At 40.4% G+C, this 24,088-nt stretch overlaps 1 protein-coding gene across 5 annotated transcripts in view; it reads right to left on the reverse strand.

Annotated features, from left to right (window-relative positions):
• Window positions 1-24,088, reverse strand: part of ptprub (protein tyrosine phosphatase receptor type Ub) — a 191,668-nt gene that overhangs the window by 32,360 nt on the left and 135,220 nt on the right. For 3 of the 5 annotated variants that reach the window (XM_042489527.1, XM_042489526.1, XM_042489530.1), the window contains 8 exons: window positions 21,260-21,461; window positions 18,547-18,649; window positions 18,184-18,457; window positions 11,898-11,934; window positions 7,849-7,987; window positions 6,830-6,853; window positions 5,802-5,956; window positions 4,929-5,116 (listed from right to left, as the gene is read on the reverse strand). In XM_042489527.1, the coding sequence (XP_042345461.1) occupies window positions 4,929-5,116; window positions 5,802-5,956; window positions 6,830-6,853; window positions 7,849-7,987; window positions 11,898-11,934; window positions 18,184-18,457; window positions 18,547-18,649; window positions 21,260-21,461 (1,122 nt within the window). The remainder of the gene's footprint in view (window positions 1-4,928; window positions 5,117-5,801; window positions 5,957-6,829; window positions 6,854-7,848; window positions 7,988-11,897; window positions 11,935-18,183; window positions 18,458-18,546; window positions 18,650-21,259; window positions 21,462-24,088) is intronic. The other 2 variants (XM_042489529.1, XM_042489528.1) reach the window with 1 other exon arrangement.

The following is a 24,088-nucleotide window of genomic DNA, read 5'->3' on the forward strand; positions in this document are numbered from 1 at the left end:
ACAGTAGCTGCCACACATACAGGCCTCTTTACAACACACTGTAAATTCTTGATCAATGTTTTCAAACAACATAGGTATTCTTCAGGGAAATAAAAACCTATACCTGCCGGGGGAATGTAATATGATACTGCTCATCATTTTACTTCATAATGGAGAGAGACACTCTATCAAAACACATACTCTAGCAAAGAGAGAAAAAATACAAAGAGGTGTGTATTGATTTTTTGAGTGGAGTGTGTTTTGCCCGAGAGGGACAGTTTAATGAGTCTACAAGCAGAGTTCCAGAGGGGAAAACCATGAACCAGAGACAAAAGATGTTTTCTCTTTTTATGAATGCCATGGGTTGTGGGTGACAGGGATGGACTTTTCCCCAGGGTGTGATCTCAGCTCTCAGCCACAATCTTTCCACTGGGGAGATGTATTCAGAGATCTGGGCCCTTCATTATGTGTCCTGATACATATAGCTAGAGATAACAGGAGGGCAATAATGCTGCAAAGCTCTGCCAAGGGAACATGTCTCTACTTATGGTTCAATTCAGGACAGAAACCCCACGGTGCATTGGTGCAAAAAAGCAACTAACCATGCAGTGATCTGCCAAGCAAACTCAAGTATTTACAACAAACATCAATGGTGGTGCAAGCAGATTCTGAAGATATAACATTTAATGGTAATCCCTTCTTTATAAATGCAGAGGCACTAAGGCTACATCCACACTAATACCGTTTTCATTTTGAAAAGGCATTTGAAAACAAAAATGATTTCCCTGCTGTGCAGACAGGCATTTTAGCACTGTTACAGAAATAGTCTCAGTCTATACCAACATGCCTCAAACGCATAAAATATGACCATTCATGTTCACTGGACATGCATTTGCCAATGTAAACAGGCAGCAGATCGTCTAATCTGTGAGTAGAGATTTCTTTGCTTGGACCAACGATGAGCTGGGACTTTTACTGAAAGTCACGCATGAGTATAAGTTGGCAGCACTCTATGATTTTGGCCACCATGCACTTTAAACCTGCTGCTGCCATTTGTTTATTAATAATTCAGACACACGTTGCACTACCATTATTCTTATAATTTACGCTTAGAGTTGTCACTGTTTTAGCTCATCGTTATTTGTGGTTTTACCTAGCCTTCATCTTTTCCTGATGTTCTAACTTAGCTTTCATTTAATGTTTTATTACATTTTTGTACAGCTGTCTGCCTGAGAGTTACAAAAAAAATTAATTGTACATCTATGATGACAAATAAAGCGCATATGTCTAATGTAAGGGTGGTTGAAAACAGACTGAGAGTCATTGCAAAGCAAACAGTCAAATATTGGAGCGGCACTGGTAACATTATCCATCACCAGAGGAAGCCATTGTAATGGAGAGGAGTACCCACACAAGAAGGATGTTCACAAAAAGTGTCTTGACCTAGCTAAAATAATTCAACTTGACATGACATGACTGATAAGACCATATTGGTGAACATGGTTGTTGGTGTAATCATTTTCAAAAGTCTCAGTTTCCACTCGAATTTTTTAAACTATAACTGGGTCTGCAGCGCTTTCAAAGGTCTCAATTTTAAGGGTTTGGAATGGTCATGTAAATGCAGCAATAGTAAGCAATAAAAGCAATAAAAGTGAGCGTGGCTGTTTGTGTACTTGTTTTCAAAAGTCTTAGTTTCAACTCCTCCAGACTTAAACACAACCCTAGGGTTTTCTAACGAAAAACAGGGTCGGCGGCATTTTTGAAGGTCTCTGTTTTTAGGGGTTCAGAAACACCAGAAAAGGGCAGACCTTGGATGTAAATGTAGCAATAATTATGCATTTTCAGATGAAAATGTATTAGTATGGATGTAGCCTAGGACCAATCACACACTACATGACAGGACAACTCATTGGACCCCAACTAACATAAAGTGATCCCCTAGGTTAGGAGAATTGTACAATGCATCACAGTCTGATGGTTGCCTTCTAAAATTTTGGAGCAAGTATTGCACCATGTATTGCAGAGGGAGGTAAAGACTGACATTGCTACTTGGAGGAGGTTATTTGGAGGTGACAGGGCATGGTAGCCAAGAGCTCTCTTTTCTCTTGTTTGTCCCTCTGTACCCTTTCATCTTTCTTTCCTTCCTACTCAACCCCTCCAGACACCCCTCCTCTCTGTTCACTACCCCACAATCTGTTAGCAGTGGACAGGGGACTCACAGGCTACAGAGCACCACCAGAGACATTTAACCTCATCAGCCGTGCCGTCGTGACAGAGGTCTTCTTTGGGCCCAAATGAGGATGATTTATTCATAGGCGCAGCAACAGTGTGATCCAGTTGCCTTTCTAACCCTGCTAATTAATTTCAGTGGGTGGTGAGGAGCATGCATGGACGATGTCAGGGGAGGATTGATGGCCTCCCACACCACTCTCTCAAGAGCTATTCCAGCTAACATGGGTTTCTATAGGCTAGCAGTTATCCACAACAACACCCAGCCCCTTGGTTGTGTCTTGACATGTGTCCAGCAATATCACAAAAGGGTGATTTGCTAGAATCTAGAATCTAGATCCATGCTAGAATTCAATCCACACCTTGAAGAGGAGGTACAGGCTTGCAGCCCTCCAAACTCACTCTGTGCCCCAACTGGGTGTCATAATTGGACTATGTTCTTTTATAATCCTTTCCTCATGTCCACAGTGCAAATGAGTTTTCTTTGGGGCGGGCTGGCTGACTGGCTGACTCACTCTCACAGCAGCTTCCACATGATACTTCACTGTGGTCAGGAGAACAGAATGTGCAATTTGTCTTTTATGTCAGGCTTGACATGTGTTTACTTCTTCAAGTACTACTACTACTGAATGCAGCAGTGTACTGCAGTAATTGAATGATGTCACCAGTAGCAAAATGCACAAAGATTTTTTAAATTATTTTTTATGTTTGTTTAAACTTCATTTAAAAAATGACTTGTAAATCTACCTTCTACCTTCTTCTACCTTCTGTCAGAGTCCCCACACATTTTCACAGACAACATTTCCAAACTTTTCCATGACTTTTCAAGGACCCATAATGAAAAACTCTTTTGCCCAACTTTTCTGGCCTTTTTGGAAACACAAAAAATGTGACACAAAAAAACACAAACACAAAAAAAACTCTTTTCAATCATAATTTCAGCTTGCTGGCATACAGGACGGATGAAACAAACAGTAAATAAAATGTAGTCACACATCAATGCATATTCAGCAATGAGATATGTTATTAAAGAAGATTAATTTGCCGTTATGTTTTATTATGTGGAAGGTTAATGACATAACATTGTTACAATTTCATTATACTGGAAAAATTCAGTGAGTTTTTCAAAACTTTCAAGGATTTTGTCCAATTTTTTGACTTTTCTGGGTTTTTCATGACCATGTGAAACCTGTGCTACAGTTACAGCTTTTTTAACTTGCCAGTTTTCTCTGCTGTGTTAGTAGTGTGCAGGTCAACCAGGCGTGGAGGTACACCACTGTACTGGACCTTATGGTGAAGAGGGAGCTAACCCAAAAAGCACAGCTTTATCTTTTGACTTTGCTACAACCTCCCCTATGGCAACAAGCTGTGAGCAGGAAAAGAGAGAATGATACCATGGATACAAGAGGCTAAAATAAGTCTTTATTCCACATGGTGGCTGGCCTCAGAAGGGCAAGGAGCTCAACAAACTTGGGTCTTTCTAGTCGTGTCACTGCTTTTCCACAATAAGAGAAAAGCTCTTGGCAACTGGTAAAGAAGATCCAAGGTCACAGCTTAACAGGTATACTGACTTACTAAATTGAGAGGAGACCTCAGGATAGACATGTTAGAGGTGACACCTTCCAGCTGCCATGCAAGCAGCTACAAAACCCTTAAAGGAAGACGACTTCTGTTGTAATCTGCCCAGTTAGGGCTCATACACATGCTGCACCTTTTTTGGTCCTGGAAACTGCACAGTTGGGTGCTGAGGGCTACTCCTGTGCCAACTTTCAAGAGCGTGTAGGCAGGATGCGCCTGACATTGTAAGGGGACTATAACCAGCATGGTATCAAAGTGTACTTACCAGAAATTCCACATTTGTAGCTGATCTTAAAATGAAAATTTTTTGAAGTGTATATTAAAATGCTGTCCTTCAGAATGATCTCTTCTCCATATTTACCACAGATTTATTTATGGATGAAAGGAGAGACACGACAATGGACTTGAGCGACAATAAGCAGCAAGAAAACAGATCAGATGTATGAATGAACAGCAGGCTTTTAGTTTAAACACAGATTTTATGGATAAGCTAGGTTAGATAAGTGAATAAGTAACAATGAAGAACCAACTAGTCATGCACAATAACTAGAAGTTTCAATAAAGATGGTGACCTTGTGCATTACTGAGAAAAGCAGGCAGAGTTGCATTATGTGTAAATGTCACTCAATTTCAATGACTCTTCTTGCTCCGCTTCTCTAAGGTGCTTCTGCCACAAACAGTTTAAGCGTGACACTTGTGTTTCCACAGATACTACAAAAACACCATAGAAAACATTCTTCACAGGAAGTGGGAGACGCCATGCAGGGAACATTTCTCTTCCCATGGGAACTCAGATGCCATAACATCACTGACAAACTCTGCACAGAAACATACAACTAGTTACATAAACATGAATAGACTACTTCAGCATGACAATTAAAGTAAAGGTAAAGATGCCTCCAACTGCGGCATTGGATTACGAATATCACTGCCGTTTGAGTGTTTTTGCCTCTAGTTATTTCACTTGCTGTGTGTCAGGAATGAATCAACCAATTGCACTCATATTGTTAAATTTACAGTAAAGGCTGGTTATTTAGAAATGCAATAACAGACACTGTTCTTTCGACACTACTGCACCAGCAGCAACACTTTCTATGTTGTTTTATGCTGTGTAAGAAATGAGTGTAATGGTGGCCTCTCACCTCATACTCCTGTTTAAAGCCGTAGCCCTCGGCAGTCTTCATCTGGTTGATGTGCTGGAGAAGGTCAGCCACTCGGACGGCCGGGTGGAGCTGCCCTGTGTGGTACGGGGAGCCTTTACGTCCACACTGGTGCCTCGGGGAGCCTCCCAGCAGGCTGCTGGCCTCGTTCACTGAACTACGAGCGTCACCTGCACCAGACACATTTGCAATTTCAGCATGGCTCCAGCTGAAAAATTCATGTACAAGACAGGTAACTATAAAAAAAACATTTAACAAGTTCTTGAACACCTTTTATTTTGGGATGACACACACTGGTGTTACCATCTCATAGTGCCATTCTGCATGCTGACACTGACACATACAGTATAGTATGTGCTACAGGTGTGTCACTTTGATACAGTTTGTCGGGGCAAAGATGTCTTCATCATAGATCTTATACAGACTTGACAGCAGCTCTGTCTCAGTGTGAAGCAGACCAAGATCTACACCAACTGTAGAGTAAACACATCTGTCGTCCCCTCTCTCTGAGACTGATGATATTAGAAAGGAGATCAAGATGAAAAGTGCTGACATGTCTTTTGATTCATTCAAATATGCAACTTTACTTGTACAATGCTCTATTCTTTTGCAACCCTGCGAGATTTTGTGTGTGTGTATTAGCTGCAGGCAGTGAGTAGCAGAGGGTAAGTTGTACCAAAGAACATTTTTCACACAGGATGATAACTATCTTTCAGAAAGATTCAGACATTTATGGAGTGAATGAGTGGCGGTCAACAAGATTACAAAGTGAGGGATGATGTATGTCAGGTTTGAAATTGCATTGTGTAGTTGCGTCAGGTTTGTGTGCATAGTGCTGTGTGTATTTGGTCTTACTGCGTGTGCCGCAGGTGTGTGCATCCATGAAGGAAAGGGCCATTCTTTCATCCTCCTGTAGGGTGCTCTGGTCTGTGAAACTGCGCTCCATGGAGCCCATATGACTCTTCTCTTGCCGGTAGGTAATGGGTGTCTTATTCATGTTAACTGGTTTCCTGTTCATGGATAAAGAAGGAGAAAGGGGGGCGGGGTTGCAATACAGGAGAGATTGCAATAGCAAGAGACAGAGAGAGGGAGAAAAAGGAAATGTTATGTTTAGTATAGAATAATATGGAAGTAAAGATTCAGTAAAAACAAAAAGGAGAAAAGGTGATTAAAGGAGCAGTGTGTAGGATTTGGTGGCATCTAGCATGAACAACTGCTTATTCCTTCATTGTTCAGAAGGTTTGTGTTGAGAGCCAAATTATCCACAGAGACCTCCTCCCCTCAATAACAAACAAACCACATCATTCAAAATGATAAAAACACTGAATAAAGCAGTTTCATGTTACAAATAAGTGTTTCATTTATGCTGTTTGTTGCGTCATAGACAGGCCGCTAACCCAGCACTGTCTTTTTTCTCTAATAACTTAAGATCCAGACATTCAAGAAGATTTTACTGAGAGCCTAATTATCCGCAGAGATCTCTTCCTCTCCAAAATAAATGGACCAGTGATTGCCCTATCTAGAGCCAGTGTTTATTTTGTCTATTCGCAGCTACTGTAAAAACACAGTGGTGCAACATGGTGGACACCGTGGATGAGGACCCACTCTCTAAGTAGATATTTACCTCTCATTCTAAGGTAATAAACACCCAGTGATTCTATTTTTATGTGATACACACTAAAGAAAACATACTTATTGTACTATATTCCATTTCTGCCAAAATGTCCCCCCAAATCCTACACACTGTACCTTTAAGTGTAGACATAGTGAGAAAAGAACTGCTGAATTGTTTGCCTCTACAGCTTATGATAGACAGCCAGCGCACAAGCATGTATATGGTGAATCACAAAACGATGGGATAGCAAAGAGGTGGAGTCACTTACGGATAGTAAGAGTAGTAGTCCCTTCTGGAGAGAGTGCAGGAGAAGAAGACAAAAAAAGATTCAAGAGAAAGAAGAGATGTAAGATGAAAGCAATGTCAGCTGAGGGCAGAATGCATTGATTACAGTGAAAATGAGATCCATGATCCTTTGTGAGCTCGGCTGCGCAGGCGGCCATATGATTCATGCAAACGTATCAAGCAGGTGCTGACAGACCAAACCACAGCGAGGCAGAAAACGTGTGTTTTCCAACTATCGAATACGTCTCGGTGTTACACTTCAAGGACTAGACCACGTGGCTTCCTGTCACAGCAAATTTAGCAATCAATTCTGTAAGAGTGAGCTTCATGGTGGCTTAGCTGAGGAACCCGGGCTAATGTGCAGAGTAGTCGTGACTTTCAGAATCAACATTATTCAACATTAGCCCGGACGCTGTGTCAGCCATGTAATAATGATTGCTGGAGCCCTGACTAACTTCCTATTTGGCATGGCAGGTTCTTTAGATTTCAATCTATCTTACTTTGGTAATGCAGGTTAAGCCTTACTTGAGATTTAAACTCATGCTCCCCTGCAGATGCTGCTTTCTACATGCAGTGCCAGAGGTGTAGATGATCTACTGTAGACCTGTGGGATCATTGGCTAATAATCTCTAAAAGCACACCTTTTCCCTCCCAATTACCATCTCATTTAAGGGTCAGGCCTCTGCTTGGTGTGCTTAATTAAGTGGCTAATTGAATTGCATCCGCCTTTAATTAGATACTTCACACTCAGATAGGCTCCGCAGATGAGAGTTGTTTGGTCCCTCCGGTGCACCATAAGGGAATGGAAACAATGCAGCTCTTGCTGTTGGTCCAGCATCTTGCCTAAACAAGCATGACCTTTTTGAAAGTTCAGCAAGTATAAAAACTGATTACTGAACTGTTCCAAAACAAAACATAAAGGGTAAAACAATGTGGGAGATGCGGTGTGATTGTGCATAATGAGGCATGTTATGCATTCAACAGTTATCAGCAGACATTTACCCTTTCTTAATGATGATGATGACGGCACCCAGCAGAAGGATGAGGACCACAAGACCTCCAGCACACACCCCAAGAATCAAACCCATCTCCTCAGAGTGTTGGGACACTTCCAGAGCCTTGCGGTGATCCTTGCAGGCCGCTAGAAGCGGAAACACACATGCAAGTTAAAAAAAAAAAAAAAAAAAACGCAATGCAAATACAGGACATAAAGGAACGAGGTCATAGGTGCAGAGGAAAGGATTCACAGGAAAGTTCTAAAGCAAAGAGTGTGAAAACTTGAATGTAGAGACGGGAACATTGAAAATTCACCGCTTTGAAGAACTTATCATTCATGCACAAAAAAACCTCACAAATGTTCACATAACACTACAGACGTTCACACTGCTTATCTCTACTACTGTGAGGAGATCCACTGAATTATAATGGGCTTCCTAAAGCCAAAGCTACATTTCAATAACGGTGGTAATTTCAAAAAGCTGGTAAAGAGACACTCATAGAAAGAAGTGGAGCCTTTAGCAAAGCATACGGCAATTGTCCACGTTGTCCAACGTTACAAACCTGCAATCCTCAGACAAACCTAATGACAACTTATGATTTGACAAGCAAAATGATTGGCTTGCAGAAAAAGTTTGGTTGTTTGAGAGGTTTTCAACTGGCTAGACAGATTTATACTGATGTTTACAGAATAAGAACAGAAATGAGAGAATAAACAGATCACTATAAATTGGTGTAGAAGAAGAAATGTCAGTGCCAGGCAGGAAAGTCATTTGCTAAGATCCATTAGTCATGTACAAAAAAAAGGGCTTGCAGCACATTGTTCTTGAATCTATTGTTTCGTTGTACAATGACACTGCAACAATAAAGTGACACCTTGTGATATTACAATTGCACATTTCTATGCTATGGTATGTGCACTAAACCTTTGAGGCGCATTTCTATTCAATACTAAATTGAATACTATATTTTTCCCAGTCACAAGTCATCCACACAGTCTTACAGTATAATCTCAAGGTGCCCTGGTGTCTGCAAGCTACTGGAAAGGTCGTTATCATAACAGCGGGTTATTCATTTCTCTGGCATAAAGCTTCATACTTATGTAAATGGTGCTGAGGAGTGGGCATTTCTTTGTCTTGTTTTAGGGGCCCACTGATCTAGTTTTTCTTGTATGTGTCAGCCTGTCCTCCGGGCCTTGACAGCCCCAGAACTAGCCCCTCTCAGTCTATTGGAACAGTACAACCTATCCGGAGAGCGATAGAAAGTCAGAGCAGGCCTGGGGACAGAGCTCTATCTTGCAGCCTGCTGGGGTAGAATCAGATCTGGGGCAGGGAAAATGAAAACAGAGCCATGTTTTAGCCTGACTATCTGCAGCCGCGAGCACTTTACAGGGTGCTTTAGAAACCTCGCACCAAAGATGAAAGTAGCTCAATATCATTTCATTCTTTGGCAGGATTTTTTAACCAATGATGGGTGTTTGGCATATCTGAATGGCAAAAATGAGTCACTGGCTTGATATGACAAAGAAAGTGTTCCTTCTCAAACTACTCAGGCTTTTTGAATTGATGGCTCCGTGTTACATGTTGTTCAAAAACGTGACATTTCTGTGTGTGCTGATTAGTGTATGGACACCGCATCTAACAAGAATACTTAACTTTGCAGCAATAGTAGGAGATGGTTTACTCAGATTAAATCAAAGATTATTTTTTGTAGTTTCTATTCACACACAGGAACATGGCATCATCCAAAGATGTCTTCACGTCAGTGTGCTTCTGCGACTGCAGATAACAGATTTTAGTTCGACTCAAGGTGCTCCCTACAAAAAAAAAAAACAGCCACAAACTCAGCGCCTGCTGTTTATTTCATCCTGTGACTTCATTTAAAATTACACGTACAAGTGAAATACAAGGGTGCGTTTTATTGGCTGGAAATGTAGATGAGGTGATGAAAAATCAATTTCAGTTTTCTGACATTTTGGACAGATAAGGCGGTTTTGCCACATTTAGCCTCAAAATTTCTATTAAGCCAAACACGAGCATGAAATAGATTTCCACATGAATCCATGCACCTGCCAGCTGCCCGATGGTGGAAATTGGCACTTAGAGGAGAAATGGAAGTCTATTGTTGTGCTGAGCCTGCCAGAGGATCCTTAATTAAACTGTCACCTGGAAGTTGAAATGTAATCTCCAGTTTTGTTATCCAAGCCAGAATCATTTGCTTCCACTTTGCTTGTGATGGGCTGCTTGATAATAACGGCTTAGGACCTGATGATGCAGAGGCTATGTTAATGGTAGAGGGATCATGGAGATCATAAACAGTGACCAAAAAAACCTCTGACCTGTCACACCTTGAAATTGGAAATCACTGGTGAGAATTTTTTTTCCAATCATTTTGCCTTTCAGGCTTTTTTTCCAGTTACTTCATCATGAATGTGGATGATGTAATTCTGACAGTCTTTGAAATCATTACTTTCCATTGTGCATATTTCTTTCTTTTCCCTTCTGTTCTCTCTATTTATTGTTTTTTTTTTTATGTTATATAGTACTTTTCTATTTATTTTATTATTATTTATTATTCATCTTGCTTGCTTATTATTTTAAACTGTTAAAGCTCCATTTTGCAATTCTTTCTTTCTTTGCTTAATTTATTAAGGAAAGGAGGCAAGCACACGGTACAGCCCATTGGTGTGAGAAAGCATAATTAATCAATGCTCAACTGGGTGTCTGTGTGGGGCAAATGGAGTGAGACGCTGAGCTGAAATGGCTGGCCTTGCCTTTTGGCTTTATGCTTGAGGAGAACCTCATCTCTTTCGTTTTTCGCTCACAAAAAGAGGCCTTCACCCAAAAAAAAAAAAAAAGACACCCCGCCAAGACAATTTACTTGCAAGGCTCTGCTTACTGTTGCAGTGCTATGATAACTATAAATACATGACTTTTATACGCTATGATGTGACAGTGTACTATGGCAAGAGGGGCTCTCCTGCCATCAGGACTTAGAGTCAATTTCCCTGCCCTTTTCATGTCCCTTTGAATCCAAAAGCTGAGGTACAGAAGAGGAGAGGGGGAGGGGGCGGGGAGGTGGCAGCAGGGCTTTCTCATACTGATAGGCCAAGGTGGCTCCATCTGGAAGTTTTGATCTGGAGGACCCTTCTGGACCTTGTTGAGGTCAAAGCCCTCAGATGTAGCCATCTAGTGGGTTGCTGATGAGAACAAAGAGACTGCCTTTGATTTAGTGTGTCCCAGCGTCTGCACCCAAACAAACAGGATGAAAGGCTGACCTCTAATCCCTCCCTGCTTGTTGCCCTTTTCTCAGAGGCCCACTGCTAAACAACCAGGACCAGTCAGAGGAAATTTGTCTACATCCCAACCTTTAACTTGAGAGAAAGCAGAATAACAGCGTGGTATGGACCAAACAATACTGTTGAAATGACATCGCCGAAACACAAAATTGCTTAGTGTCATGTTGTATGCTGAACGTCTTTCAATCCTGCATATCTGGCTTGATGAACATCCACCTTCATTATCAATTTGGTATGATAAATTATTATCAATTCTTTCTTATTAAAGGTTATCTAGTGTATTGCAAAAAGCCCAGAATGGGTTTGTAAAAGAGTGGTTCCCTTTTAGTGTGTATTTTGGTAGTAAGTGGTCAGCCATAACCTGTGTTGGAGAAGGCTGAGCTTAATATTATTTACCTTTTGTTATTTTTTTTTCTCTTGCTGTAAAAGTCTCCCCTTTGTGAGTTTTTGTTATGTGTGTTTTGTTTTGCTTGTTTATATGTGTTGGTGTTTTGTACATGCATTCATGCTGGGAGAACAGTATAAGAAAGAAATGTATATGATTTGACTACACATGTAAGTATGTATGTATGATCTCCTGACATGATCTGTTGTGTTCTTAAATAATAAAAACAATAAAGTATTAAAAAAAGACATTCTTAATTTTTTTCTCAGAACAATAGTAGAGCACACGTTGTCGCAAAGTTCTAAGAAACGATGCAGACAAATTCATTCAAGGTCAGTGTTTGTAGGAGGAGAAATGTTCCTGTTGAGTTACCTTTGCGAGCAATGCGGATGCAGTTTATTCTGGATTCCTGCAAGAGAAAGAAAACATCAGAGGTGAGTGTGACGCGTTGCATACTGCATAAAAGAGAAGTGATAAAAGAAAAGAAGATGACGTGAAATACTGAGCTGAGACGCACACACATATATCACATGGAAAATGTGACCACAGCAGATAAAAACACACTCAAAGAGAACATTAAAAAACATAATGTTCCAAAGTAAACAGGTGAGGACACATCTGTAACTACAGTGCTGTCTCCCCTGTCCCTTGTCTGATTCAATATTTAAATGACATAACATGACTGAGTTGCACCATTCTTCCTGAAAGAAGCATAATTCACCTTATGATGGAGACGCAGATAAACTAAAAGAAGAATGAGTCAGACTAAAAGGACAAATTACCACAGAGTTACGAGTCCTATTGACGACATGAGATTACAAAATGTCTCAAATCTGAGAGCGTCGGTGAAGTGTTAGAGAAGGAGATTAGAGATTCTTGCTGAAGGAGAAAATATGAGAGTTGAAAGGGAGAGAGCATAATTAAGAGGAGGGATTCAGACCAGTGCACCACTATGAAAAGGAATTAATTCTATTCAAATTTCAGCTGATGACATCTCAGTATTATAAAAAGGACCTTTGTCAAACAGCACTAATGAGATCCAGGACTGTAATCCAATTCCATCCTGCCACCTCTTGGAGGAGATGCATTATCAAATTAAGATTTACAGATGCTAATTCAGGCATTATAGGACAATTATGTAAATTTGGCCATTCGGAAATGAGCAAAAAGCGTTTTCTTCAAACTCCGGTTAAATAGCTTTTTTCTTTTCTTTTTTTTAACATTGAAAATCCATATAAAGCTCTCAGACACTCAAACAACTTCTTAACATGATGTTCGATCTGAAAATACAGACCTGAGTCAGAGACAAACGTGCTGTCTGTCAGTTTTTCCATAAACACACAGCACAAATTTTTAAAAAAAAAAAGATAATGAGTGTTTCGCTTTAGCAAATTGAAGATTTGATTAGATTGAAGACCTCTTTTATTTACATGACTTTATTCTGAGATTGGAAAGGCAAAAAAACAGGCTCATGTATACCTGCATATGGCATTATGAAAGAGAAACATTATATTTCCAGTACATCATGGTAAACATCTTGTCAGCTTATTGCATTTTTCTTAAAAAGCTGCTTCCTTTGGTTCCTTTAAATGTCTTTTCAAGTCCTAATTAACTTTTAGGTTATTCATTATTTTTGACATACACTGAGATGTTTTCAAAATATTCATATTGCAATGCAGTTTCAGAAAGCAATTTGGATTTAATGCCTGTCCACATGCCCAAATCTTTATGCTTACTTAGACTGGTACATATTCCATTTATGACATTTTTATGCATGCCTAATGCTATAGAATATGACATGGATATTAATATTAATATAGATTTGGTCTAAAAAATAAAGAGTAAAAAGGTTTGTTTTTGTTTTTTCTTTCAAATCCTGCCATTTCATGTTTGTTTCTAAGAAACTAATTTTGAATTCTCTTTTAATGATTTAGTCACTACAAAAAAGGCTTTTTAATGTAATATTCCTCATTTTTGACATTTTTGGAAAGCCGAATTGCCTTCCTGTGTATGCTGTTGTTTCTCATTTTCCATGAGCACCAGACACAAGTTTTTGATCTATGTTTAATTATACAGCGCGACCAGTCATGTCTTTCCTTGTCTAATTTTGAATTCCTCCAGTAAGTTTTTACTAGTTTTATGCTGCTGATTCATAGTAACTACTTATTAATTAATGATTCATAAATATAGAATCCGCCAGTCTTTTTCCATGGAACATCATTACCTACCATATACTCTTTAATTCAGAATTATTCAGGAACTATGTATTAAGAGTAAGGCCTAAATGATAATCAAATTGTTCTTGATTCATTCCTCACTTGATCATTAGTAACTACCCACATTTTGTATATCATTGTAAAGTGTTATCATGGGATTTACCCATAGACTGTAAAAATTATGAACATAGGTACCATGACGTCACCTGTTGGTTTGTGGACTCAAGTTCTGAAGCCTTGAGTTCGGCTTTTCGGCCATCGCCAGCTTGTTTTTTTGGAACCATAAGTGACTATTTTTAGGGGTGAGGGGTGGATATGACTAAGAAGCGAAGTACATTGACAACAGGAAGCCAAAACACTAAAAGCAGCCTGCCCTTAAATATGCATAACATTGGGCCTTAATAAAATGTAATCAATTGAGTTGTATAAAATTCACCCCCTGTACAGTTGTCATGAATGTCAAAGTTAGCTTTACAGACCAAAATAATTTTTGTACCAGGCTGTAAACATGTTTATTTCTGCTGTTAAGTTGTGCATTTTAACACTGCGGTCTGTGGGGATATACTGGTTTCCTGAGCCAGCCGCGGGTGGCCAACTTCAGTTTTTGGCACTTCCTTGTTGGCTTCATTTTTCGACCCTGGAGGCTGTGGCAATCCAAAGAGTCTACAGCCACGCTAACAGCTAAGACTTCTCAGGCACAGCCATGCTTTAAGCTGAACAGCTGAATGCTAATGTCAGCATGCTAACATGCTGGAAATGGCAATACTAACATGCTAAGGCCAGCGTGCTTTGTATGTATGATTTGTACTATGTTCACCATGATTATAGCATGTTAACATGCCAACATTTGATATTAGCACTATAGAGTAACTGAGTGCAGCTGAGGCTGATGAATAGACAGATGTAACACATTTTGAAGGTATTTGGTCATAAACGCAAAATAAAATCAAGCTGAAGGAAAAATGCTCATTCCTTGTCGAATATGCTTCTTTTTTTAATCTAATGTCATAAATACTATTCTGTGATGTGATATTGTGGCAGATATTTTTGATTAAATACATTTTGAAAGTGGGTGACAAGCCATACGTCACGTTGAAAAGTAGCATTGCATGAATTAATTTTTATTGGTGCTCAGCAGTGTAATACAATTTATCTCAATGGCTACTGATTATCTGTTTGTTTTAATTAATAGCCATTAATTAAAACTGCTTGAAAGTGCATTTTTACTGTATGTGTCTCTAGAAATACTGACTGGTGACATTGAGCTTTTGAAAGCTTGACTCAATTATAGGAAACATTTTCCATAAAAAAAAAAAAAAAAAAAAAAAGCTGATTCATCTGAACCTGCTTTCCGTATGGAGACGGCATCTGAATCCTCACATTCAGTCATTACAAGCTTTGGCAAATTAAGACAGAGCACGTTTAGATCTATTTACTCTGGTTAAAAAAAATAGGCTGGTGTGATGGATAGACGCAAATTTCTGTAACATGCACATCTGAATCGTTGTGTGCCGCCTCAGCAGAAGAGTTAATAGGGCAGCTCCAGATTGTGGGACACATATCACACGTCTGGCCGTGCTGTGCCAGTCACGCCAGAGGGGCTGGTGGTTCCTGGCAGCTCTAAATACAAAACACAAATGCCAACGTGCAACACAAGGCACAAAGGCACACACGCGAGGCTTTACTGTGTATGTGTGTGCTTGTGTGTGTGTGTGAAGTCAGGAGATGTAAGTGTAGATGTTATAAATGACTCTGCTGTGGCCTGCGAAAGCTACAGTCTGTCAACAGTCCACAGTCTTTCAAGCACCTCTTTAGACGAATCAATCAAAGCAATTAGAGAGGCTTGACAGTCACTCTTCAGATAATTAGCATGGGTAAATGCCAAATATTATGTCCCATATACTGTTCAAACTATTCCCACTGCTGCCACTGCTGCAGAGGATTAGGTGCAATGTTGCCCCTCTACAAACAGACAAACACAAACTTAACCAGACCACACAGACCCTGATTAATTATACTGTATAATTAAATGATAAAATAAGTAGACTGACAATTAAAATTCTATTTTAATAAGGTCTTCGGGTTGCAAATGCCTTAAATGAGTGCCACACATGATAACTTTATCACCACTTCCATATGCAGAAACCTTTATCAGCAATTGTTTTATTCAAGTCAAAATGTGACTGCTACAAATGCCAGCTAGAGTTCAAAAGCAGGTGCAGTTTTTTTCCTTCTTCCACAATGAGTGGGCATAAGGTAATTATGTTTCCCTCTTCTGTATACAATCCAAAAACTACCACAAAAATACCCCACAGTACATGACGATGCTGAAAGCATTCATGCCTCCATACGAAATCACATTTAGAATGCTAAAATGCTTCTCTTTTTGGCCTACATTTTTGTGACAGAGTGAGCATACTGTTAAAATGTAAAAGGCCTGAAATGCATAATTGCACACAGAGGATAGGAAGAAAGACAAAACACAAGGAGAGATACAAAATAGCACAAGACACATTATGCAATCAAAACATTCCAGTCCTTACGGGCTGCGCGAGCCAGACCTTAACATCTGCTCTGTGGGTTTAATGGATTCTATTACTAACACTTTTTAATAACTCTGTGGTGTTAATAATATCATTAACAGGCAAAAGAAGGCATCAACGTCATACCGTATTATTTGTTGGTCTGGCAGTGTAATTGCTGCTATGTTATGTTCCTTTATGTTATCATGCTTTATGTAATTAGCACTTTCTCATGTGTCAGCTCATGTTGTCATAGCCCTGCTGTGACATGTCTCTGTGTCCTGCTGTTGATTAGTTATATACTCAGCGACTAGCTGCTCCTCAGCTGTGCTGGAATGGTGGAATTGAGCAAAATCACAAGCTTTTTCAATAACAAAACAACTTCTAAGGCTTAAAAAAGGAAACATCACACCCACAACAAAGACTAGCACTGACAAAGGTTTGATGTCTGAGCACCGACCCTAGAACAAAACAGAGTCTGTAATTATGTGTTGCAGGAGCACCTTTTGCCATTTTTAAAAAAGAAAACATATTGCACAGCCCTGAAAATGAAGTTCCTGCCCTCCCATCACACTGTTGTTCCTTCAAGAGGAATTGTTTCGGTACTGCAGCAACAACACAGGATTGATGCCCAGATTTCGACAGTGACTGCTACTGTATTTCCAGGCAAAGGCAGCAGTGTTTGAACGACTGGGGACAGTGTTGGCTGTGTGATTTGGCACTGTGTTTCTACTCATTGTGGGTCATGGATGCTGGCCCCCTGCCAGGCAAAACAAAAACCTAATCCCATCCGCCGGTAAAGCCAGACCTCCCCTATCTAATCCCATGCTTAGTAGCCTAGTTGTGTGAAGTGCTCACACTGCACTACCTCTGTGTATTTCTCTACTGAGTTGGAAAAAGATCCTACTGGTCTTCATGGGACTTAATACACACACACACAAACACACACACACACACAGTAAAAAAGAAAAAAGAAAAAAGTGACGTGACAGAGTAACCACTGACAGGACTCGAAAAGTCAAACAGTCCAGTGACCCAGCTTTGCATGTATTTATTCCCAGATGATGATCACACAAGGCTGCATTACCTACGGCAACATTTCTCAGCTTCATTGCCACAGTCTGTGAATATTAAAGCAGCAGCTTTCTACCTCTGATCATCTGCACCTGTGCCCAATTATCCTTAAGTAATTGCCTCACCCAGGTAGCAGCTCTTCCTGTAATGGAATTTGGAAAGGTAATGTGGCGTCCTCAGGGTACGACTGAAGACTGGAGGGCTTTGTGTACTCAAGAGCAGTGAAATGGATGGAAACACAGTAGTGTAAAATACTGCCTCTAAACTAACAACGTCTTTAACCAGAATTCACACTCATACCTTCAAAGATACTCAAGTAATTAGGTGCATACAGAGAGAGAGGACAAATGAGGACATTAATGAAAAGGCAGGACATGAAGTAAACATGAGGTAAATGGATGGAAAAGAAAGGAATAGGATAGGATAGAATAGGAAAGCAGAGAAAACACAAGCCGAGTGAAGTGATGTACGTTGTTGACTCTGAGTAATTCCAGCTAATCACAGCTTTGCTAGCTGTAAGTAATGCATGCAAGTAATTCCCTGTTTCACACACGCTTTGTTTGCAGAGAATCAAAGCGCTTGGATATAAACATACATAATTTCCAAGTAGTTACACCACCAGCTCAATATGTTTTCATCCAACAACCCCATTCACAGCATAAATACTCTTTCAAGGGGTTGTGGGCCCAGACAATGCCAACTGTCCTACAGAGATAACCATAGCATTAATACCTACAGACACTCACGAACAACTCTCATCATTATTCTGCACACTGATGGCTGCTGCAAGCTGTTGAAGTGTCGCCAGATCTGCTGCACCACAGGTGGGAGTTAACAACCACTCACCCCTCTGAAGTTGCTCATAGCCTGGAAGTAGACAAGGTAGCTTTTGCGTGGGTCCAAAGGGCTGTTCCAGTAGCCGTTGTAAGTGTGATTGTCACCCACAGTGAAGGGACTGGCCTCCGGGAGACTGCTGGGTGGCAGCTCAGCTGTGTAGTAGTGTGGCGTGCCCCGAGCCTGTGCCTCACCGTGGGACATGGGCAGTGGGAAACACTCCTGGAGCCCCAGCTCCCGTTTCACTTTCTTTACCATCTCCTCTTCAACCACCACCTGGTATGTACTGAACACAGAGTGGATGTACATCTTTAATATCCCATGTTTGGTGCATGAAAAAATGTATTATATGTACATTTAGGATGATTTCCTCACCTGACAGGTGCTCCTCTGCCTTGAGCAGGGCGCAGCAGGACAGTGATGGTGCTCTCTGTCTCACTCAGGGGTGACGGCATGTCTCCATAATCAAATGTGGGAGCTGAGGACACAGAAACACACTGACTTACATATCCACACACACACACACACACTGGCTTACCTAGTGCTCATATAAGCTACAATCCGAGTGCAGGTAAATCAGATTTCTGTCTCAATTCAACTCTTTAAAACAGATTGTCCACTTTTATTTGCAAGTGACCAGATTAGATTTGTATGTCCATCACCAGCCTGTCCATCTGTATGGGCTGCTGAGGTAAATACATAGTGTCAGTAACTATGTAGCTGCATTGGTGATGCAGCTTTCCTACATAAAATCATTAAAAATTTGAAATGAGGTCCATCATTTCACCTTCCACGTTGTCCTCCATAGAACGGATTGTTCTTTAATCACTCTGGATTTTTACATTGTGGTCGTGTCACATTACCACTTGTACAAAAAAAAAAGTTGATATCCAAGCAGCTAGAGCAGCCAAACCATAATGTATAAAAATACTAGATATATATATCAAGAAATCAAGATGGTGCCTATTTAGTTCAATGAGAATTGCTCCCCTGGCACATCTACATTAAAATGTTTCTAGCTTCTGGAGAATAATATGCACAGTAGTGTTTCTCCCTCTGGCCCTGGCCAGATCTTTAAACCAATGTTTACAGCTTGAGAAAAGTTTGACAAATATAAAACCTCCATGGATCTAAAATTCATAATAGAAGGAGTCGTAATAGACCTTGTTTGCAGTTTGAGGTGTCCTGTTAACAGATTTACAGATGTCTCTTTTACAGTGGGGGTTGAGGTGAAAAATACTTTTTAAGCTGCATTTTATTTCGCTGCAATACTCCGAGTGGCCACTGGGAAATATTGGAAGCAAGGCTGAACTGCATTCGTAAGATGCATCTGTAGAAATCTGGTTGAAATCACATTTCAAATCACCTCAAAATGTGGTTTGGATTCAATATGACAAAAAAAATGCATTTGATGGTTTTTTTTTCTTGTTGTAGAGACTTTCTAAACTCAATGTGAACACAAAGAATGCCAAAGAATTTATTTGTGCTGGCAGTCTGAATAAGGCCATAGACCACCTTAATTCAGTGTAACTACAATCTGTGCTTCCACATAAACGTGTTCAGGCCCTCAATGTCTTGTGAAACTGACAGACCTGATAGAGCCACCCCATTCTCAGTGCTAATATACCCAACAACCGTGTCCTCATATTCAGCACACTGTTTGAATTACTCTTCTAGCTGTCTTGCATACAAGTCCAATTAAAAGTTATGGGAGTGACGCTAAACTGAACGCGTTTCTCATTTTAAAGGATTTGGCTCAAGTCATGCTCCTCCCTGGAGATGTGTCGGCACATTTCTCTTTAATATCAGTAGTCAATTAGCGAGGGGAAGGAGAGCAAACTATTCATGAGGAATCAATGATTACCATATTAAAAAGCGGTTTGCTAATACCGCAGCAGAAAAGAGCTGACATCAATTAAGGTGAAGCATTAAGGGAAACTGAATGTGCATTTGTTGACATTAAAGGTCTGTTGCGGTTTGTAGAACTAAAAGAGGGTTTGATGCTTGCTGCCAGATAGAGTCTGTTTGAAAGATGATTGTGTATCAGCCACGGCGGTACACACGTCTGAAAGTACGTGCGGGAATGAGGAAATGTGTGTAGCTGGATACTCTGCGGTGGATACTGCTTGAAGATGCTGACAGTAGTAGCTGTTGAAGGTGTTCAGTGTTTGCTGGCTGTCAGTGCAGATTTGAGAGACGCTCAGTGTAAGTGAATGTTCTGCACCGTGGGCCAGTGGAGGAGGTTGAGGATGATCTGCAAAGACTTTTGGACTCTATCTGCGGTCTGGCTTTGCGCCAACACTCTGTCTGACATACAGCCAGTAAGCAGTGATTGTGCACTAAATCTATAATTAAACAAACTGGGCCCCTCTGTAAAGAGATAGGGGCAGAAGGGGTGAGTTAATGTGTGAGTGGAGACAGGGTGGGTGTGGCTGCGCTCTGCGTTCCTAAGAGGTGTAATCCCATCCCTTAACAAGCACAAATGCATCATTAAGAGGAAACAAAAACACCAAGGCTGGATTTCTATCACCAGTAATAAGCTCGGAGACTCTCGGAAATGACATTCTGGTCCCAAGAATGTACCGCATCTTTCTTTATACATAACACACAGCAGTGTCCCCTCTGTGGTGTTTCTCTGCTGCCTACGACTTAATTTATGTCTTGAGGACTGTGAGATGACAGTGTGTCACAAGTTTGGAGAGGCAATGGAAAATAGCTCTTACACCCTGGGAGCAGTAGTTTTATCCTCTGTGAGAAAAGAAAGATGCCGAGGTCAACAAAGAGAAACCCCAGATCCTAATTATAGCACGCAGTGGGTGAAGTCTAGCCTTGTACCTGCATCAGTGATAGGCAGTGATGGCACAGCTTCTACATGGAGAAGCTGCCTGTTTCCATTTCTATTTTACAACTTTATATCAGCTTTCACACTCCCTCGAAGGCACACAAGCTCAGTCAGTCAGTGGCGCTAACACAAGAGACTGGGAGTGTCAATTCTAACTCTTAACCGGTTAACCATCAAAACTATTTTTGACTGTTAACACATCTCAGCATTTAAAAAGGAGACATTAACCAAAACTGACATCCCTACCTGAGATGTTAGTGGTGATCTCAGTGAGGGCGGTCTGCCCAAAGCCCTTTACTGTGCGGGCTCGGACAGAGATGAGGTACGTTGTTCCCGGGTGGAGGTTGGAGAACATGTGGTATGTCTCATTCTTCAGCTTGGACACCGTCCTTCTGGGTCCTGGGACGTTGATGCCTGGATCAGATGACTCAATGCTCTGGTAACTTATCTGTTGAAAACAAGATGGTCTGAGGGTAATATCATAAAAACCAGAGTCACCTCAGGACTGATTTTATGCTTCGTTATGGCAGCTGCTAACAAATATTCAAGTGATAGATTCATTTTAGAGTTTCATACAGATTCTGCAGAGGTCATTAACTCAAACGGCTCTGTCATAAGAAGTAATTCGAATGTTTGATTGATATGATTCACTTCCCTCAGAAATTAATTTGCTTCTCTAAATCAATGTGCTAATTGCTCATGTGGGTTTATAGTTTTAGGTGAAAGGACTTGATTGGCATTGGCACTGTTAAGTCAAAGTCACACAAGCAACCTGGAGTTTTACAAAAAAAATTATTGTGAGCGGTAAATGATTTTCTGACTAAGTAATGTATTATAAAGGCTAGGGACTGGGGACGCCGTGCATTAAAAAGTGAATTCAAGTGTTTAAATCAATAGCTCTAAGTGTTTATGAGTTTAATTAACTCTTATTAACTCTCAAGAATTGCGGTCCATGAGTGTCCTTTAAAAGTAAAATCTTTTCTAAAGTTTTTCCTCGAGAGGTGATTTGCTTCGCCTCTGCGGTGCTCTCATGAGAATTACCACTTACGCTCTTTGAAATAGTGGAGAGCTAAATGAGACGACCTTACTGCAATCAGACAAGGGTGAACATATTAGGATATACATTAGAGCTGAGAGAGATCCACTTCATTGAGGGAATGAACACACTCACTGCATGTGCTTATGTGCATGTAGTACACACACATCACACTAAAGATGCCACTCATGCCAAACCAAAGGCTTTGCTGATTATCATAAGAAGAGCTTAATGCCTGCTCACGCCTCCTTAGTGTGAAGATAGAATTATGAGCCATCCAGTGACTAAACACAGACAGACCTCTGTGTTTCCTCTACAAAGGCAGACATAAAAGATGCCCGATGGTGCATGGAGCGGTGAGGAGGGCTTGCAGGACAGCGTGGCGGTCGATGGGCTCAAGCTGAGTGGTCAATGGTTTAATCTGAGAAAAATGAAGAGGATTTCTACAGCTCTGTGTAAAGCTTTCTCCGTCAGCTGAGAGAGATCAACACACTACAGGGTAAAAAATCCTGTGCAGCCTCCACTTTATATGTCGAACCACAAATCCTATCTAATAATATCCTTGAGGTGACATTGCATGAGAGGCTAAGGAGAAGAGGCTTGAAGATAGGTAGGAGGGCCCACTGATGGCTCACCACAGACAGATGGGTATACAGTAAATCCAAAATCATTATCCGACTAAACATACAGTAAGGCCTGCAGCACAATAGATGCATGCGAGTTATCTATTGATGACATGGGGCTCTGGTTTAATGGCACAAGACCAGCATTAAGTGCTAAGCCATGTGCACAAGTTCAGCAAGAGTGTGTCCAAGCATTGCTGCTATTCCTGTTTGCATAGGCATAATGTAGAGACGCTAAATAGCTGGGTGAGGAAGAATATAAATTGGAGCAGAGTGGTTTGGTGATCAAGCACATGTGTGTACAATGCCAACTGCAGTGGCACTTGAAGAAAATGGCTCACCAAATAGAGAGGAAATTATTTTTGTACTGGGCACAAAACAACCAAAGGATTAGAGGCATTTCAATTACAGGAAGGCTAACATTTTGTTGTGTTGGTTAGGATTAAATAAATATTGACTCCTGAGTGTTACTGGCTATGTGGTACTTCAATATTAAATATTGTGTTATAGTTTAAAGTTCACAAAGTGAAAAAACAACACACTGTACCTACAGCTGCTTTAAACCCAAAACGCTCTAAATGACCAAACAAACTGACCTCAATGGACATTTAGCAGCTCTTCTGGAGCTTTCTATCATATCATACATCGTCTTCAGCAGATGTTTGCCCACTTGTCATGACTTTGCTGGTACTCAAATTTTAACTGTTCAGTTCACTTAATGGACTTCTAATAAGTTGTAATAGTTTACATTAATTTACATTTTAAATGAGAAATAAAAAATTGAACTCCTATTATTAAGTGTTTGCTTAACCTTTCAAAAAACAACTATAGCTGTTCCTAAGTCAAAACCACAGCGCAATGTGGAAGGAATGGATTAAACAATGAGTCATATGTTTGTCTGCCATAAAATTTAAAGATAGGGCTGATGCATGTCAACATAGCTTACTACCTACAGCAGTAACTTAACCCAGCTGAAGGGGAAAGGGTAGCATTAGCTGACTACATGGTGCGAGGTTAAAGGTTAGGGAAAGAGTATGGTAGGGTAAAGTATTTTCCATCTGTTTGGTCCTGGATGCTATTATATAAGAGTTTAGGCTAATGTTAGCAACTCTTTCCCGTCTTGTTATTGAATTTGGGGAAGTGTATAGTACAATAGCCACAGCCAAAGTCCTTATCAGAAAACACTTCTTCAGTAACATTAACATCAATACAGTGATAAAAATACAATTTAAACTTATGAACAAAGAATCACAAACCTGCTAATTTCTTGGCCATCCAAGAACGCAAACTAAGCTAAAAATGCTAACAATTTTCAGTGCCATGCCATTACTTAAACTTCCCATATTGGTCCAAAACATGTCAAATCAAAAGCCCATTTGTCAGTCATCCCATTATCCCCCCCAAAAAAATCTGAAA

This window comes from Plectropomus leopardus, chromosome 7 (genome assembly GCF_008729295.1).
Source record: "Plectropomus leopardus isolate mb chromosome 7, YSFRI_Pleo_2.0, whole genome shotgun sequence".
In the NCBI taxonomy this organism is placed as follows: domain Eukaryota; kingdom Metazoa; phylum Chordata; class Actinopteri; order Perciformes; family Serranidae; genus Plectropomus; species Plectropomus leopardus.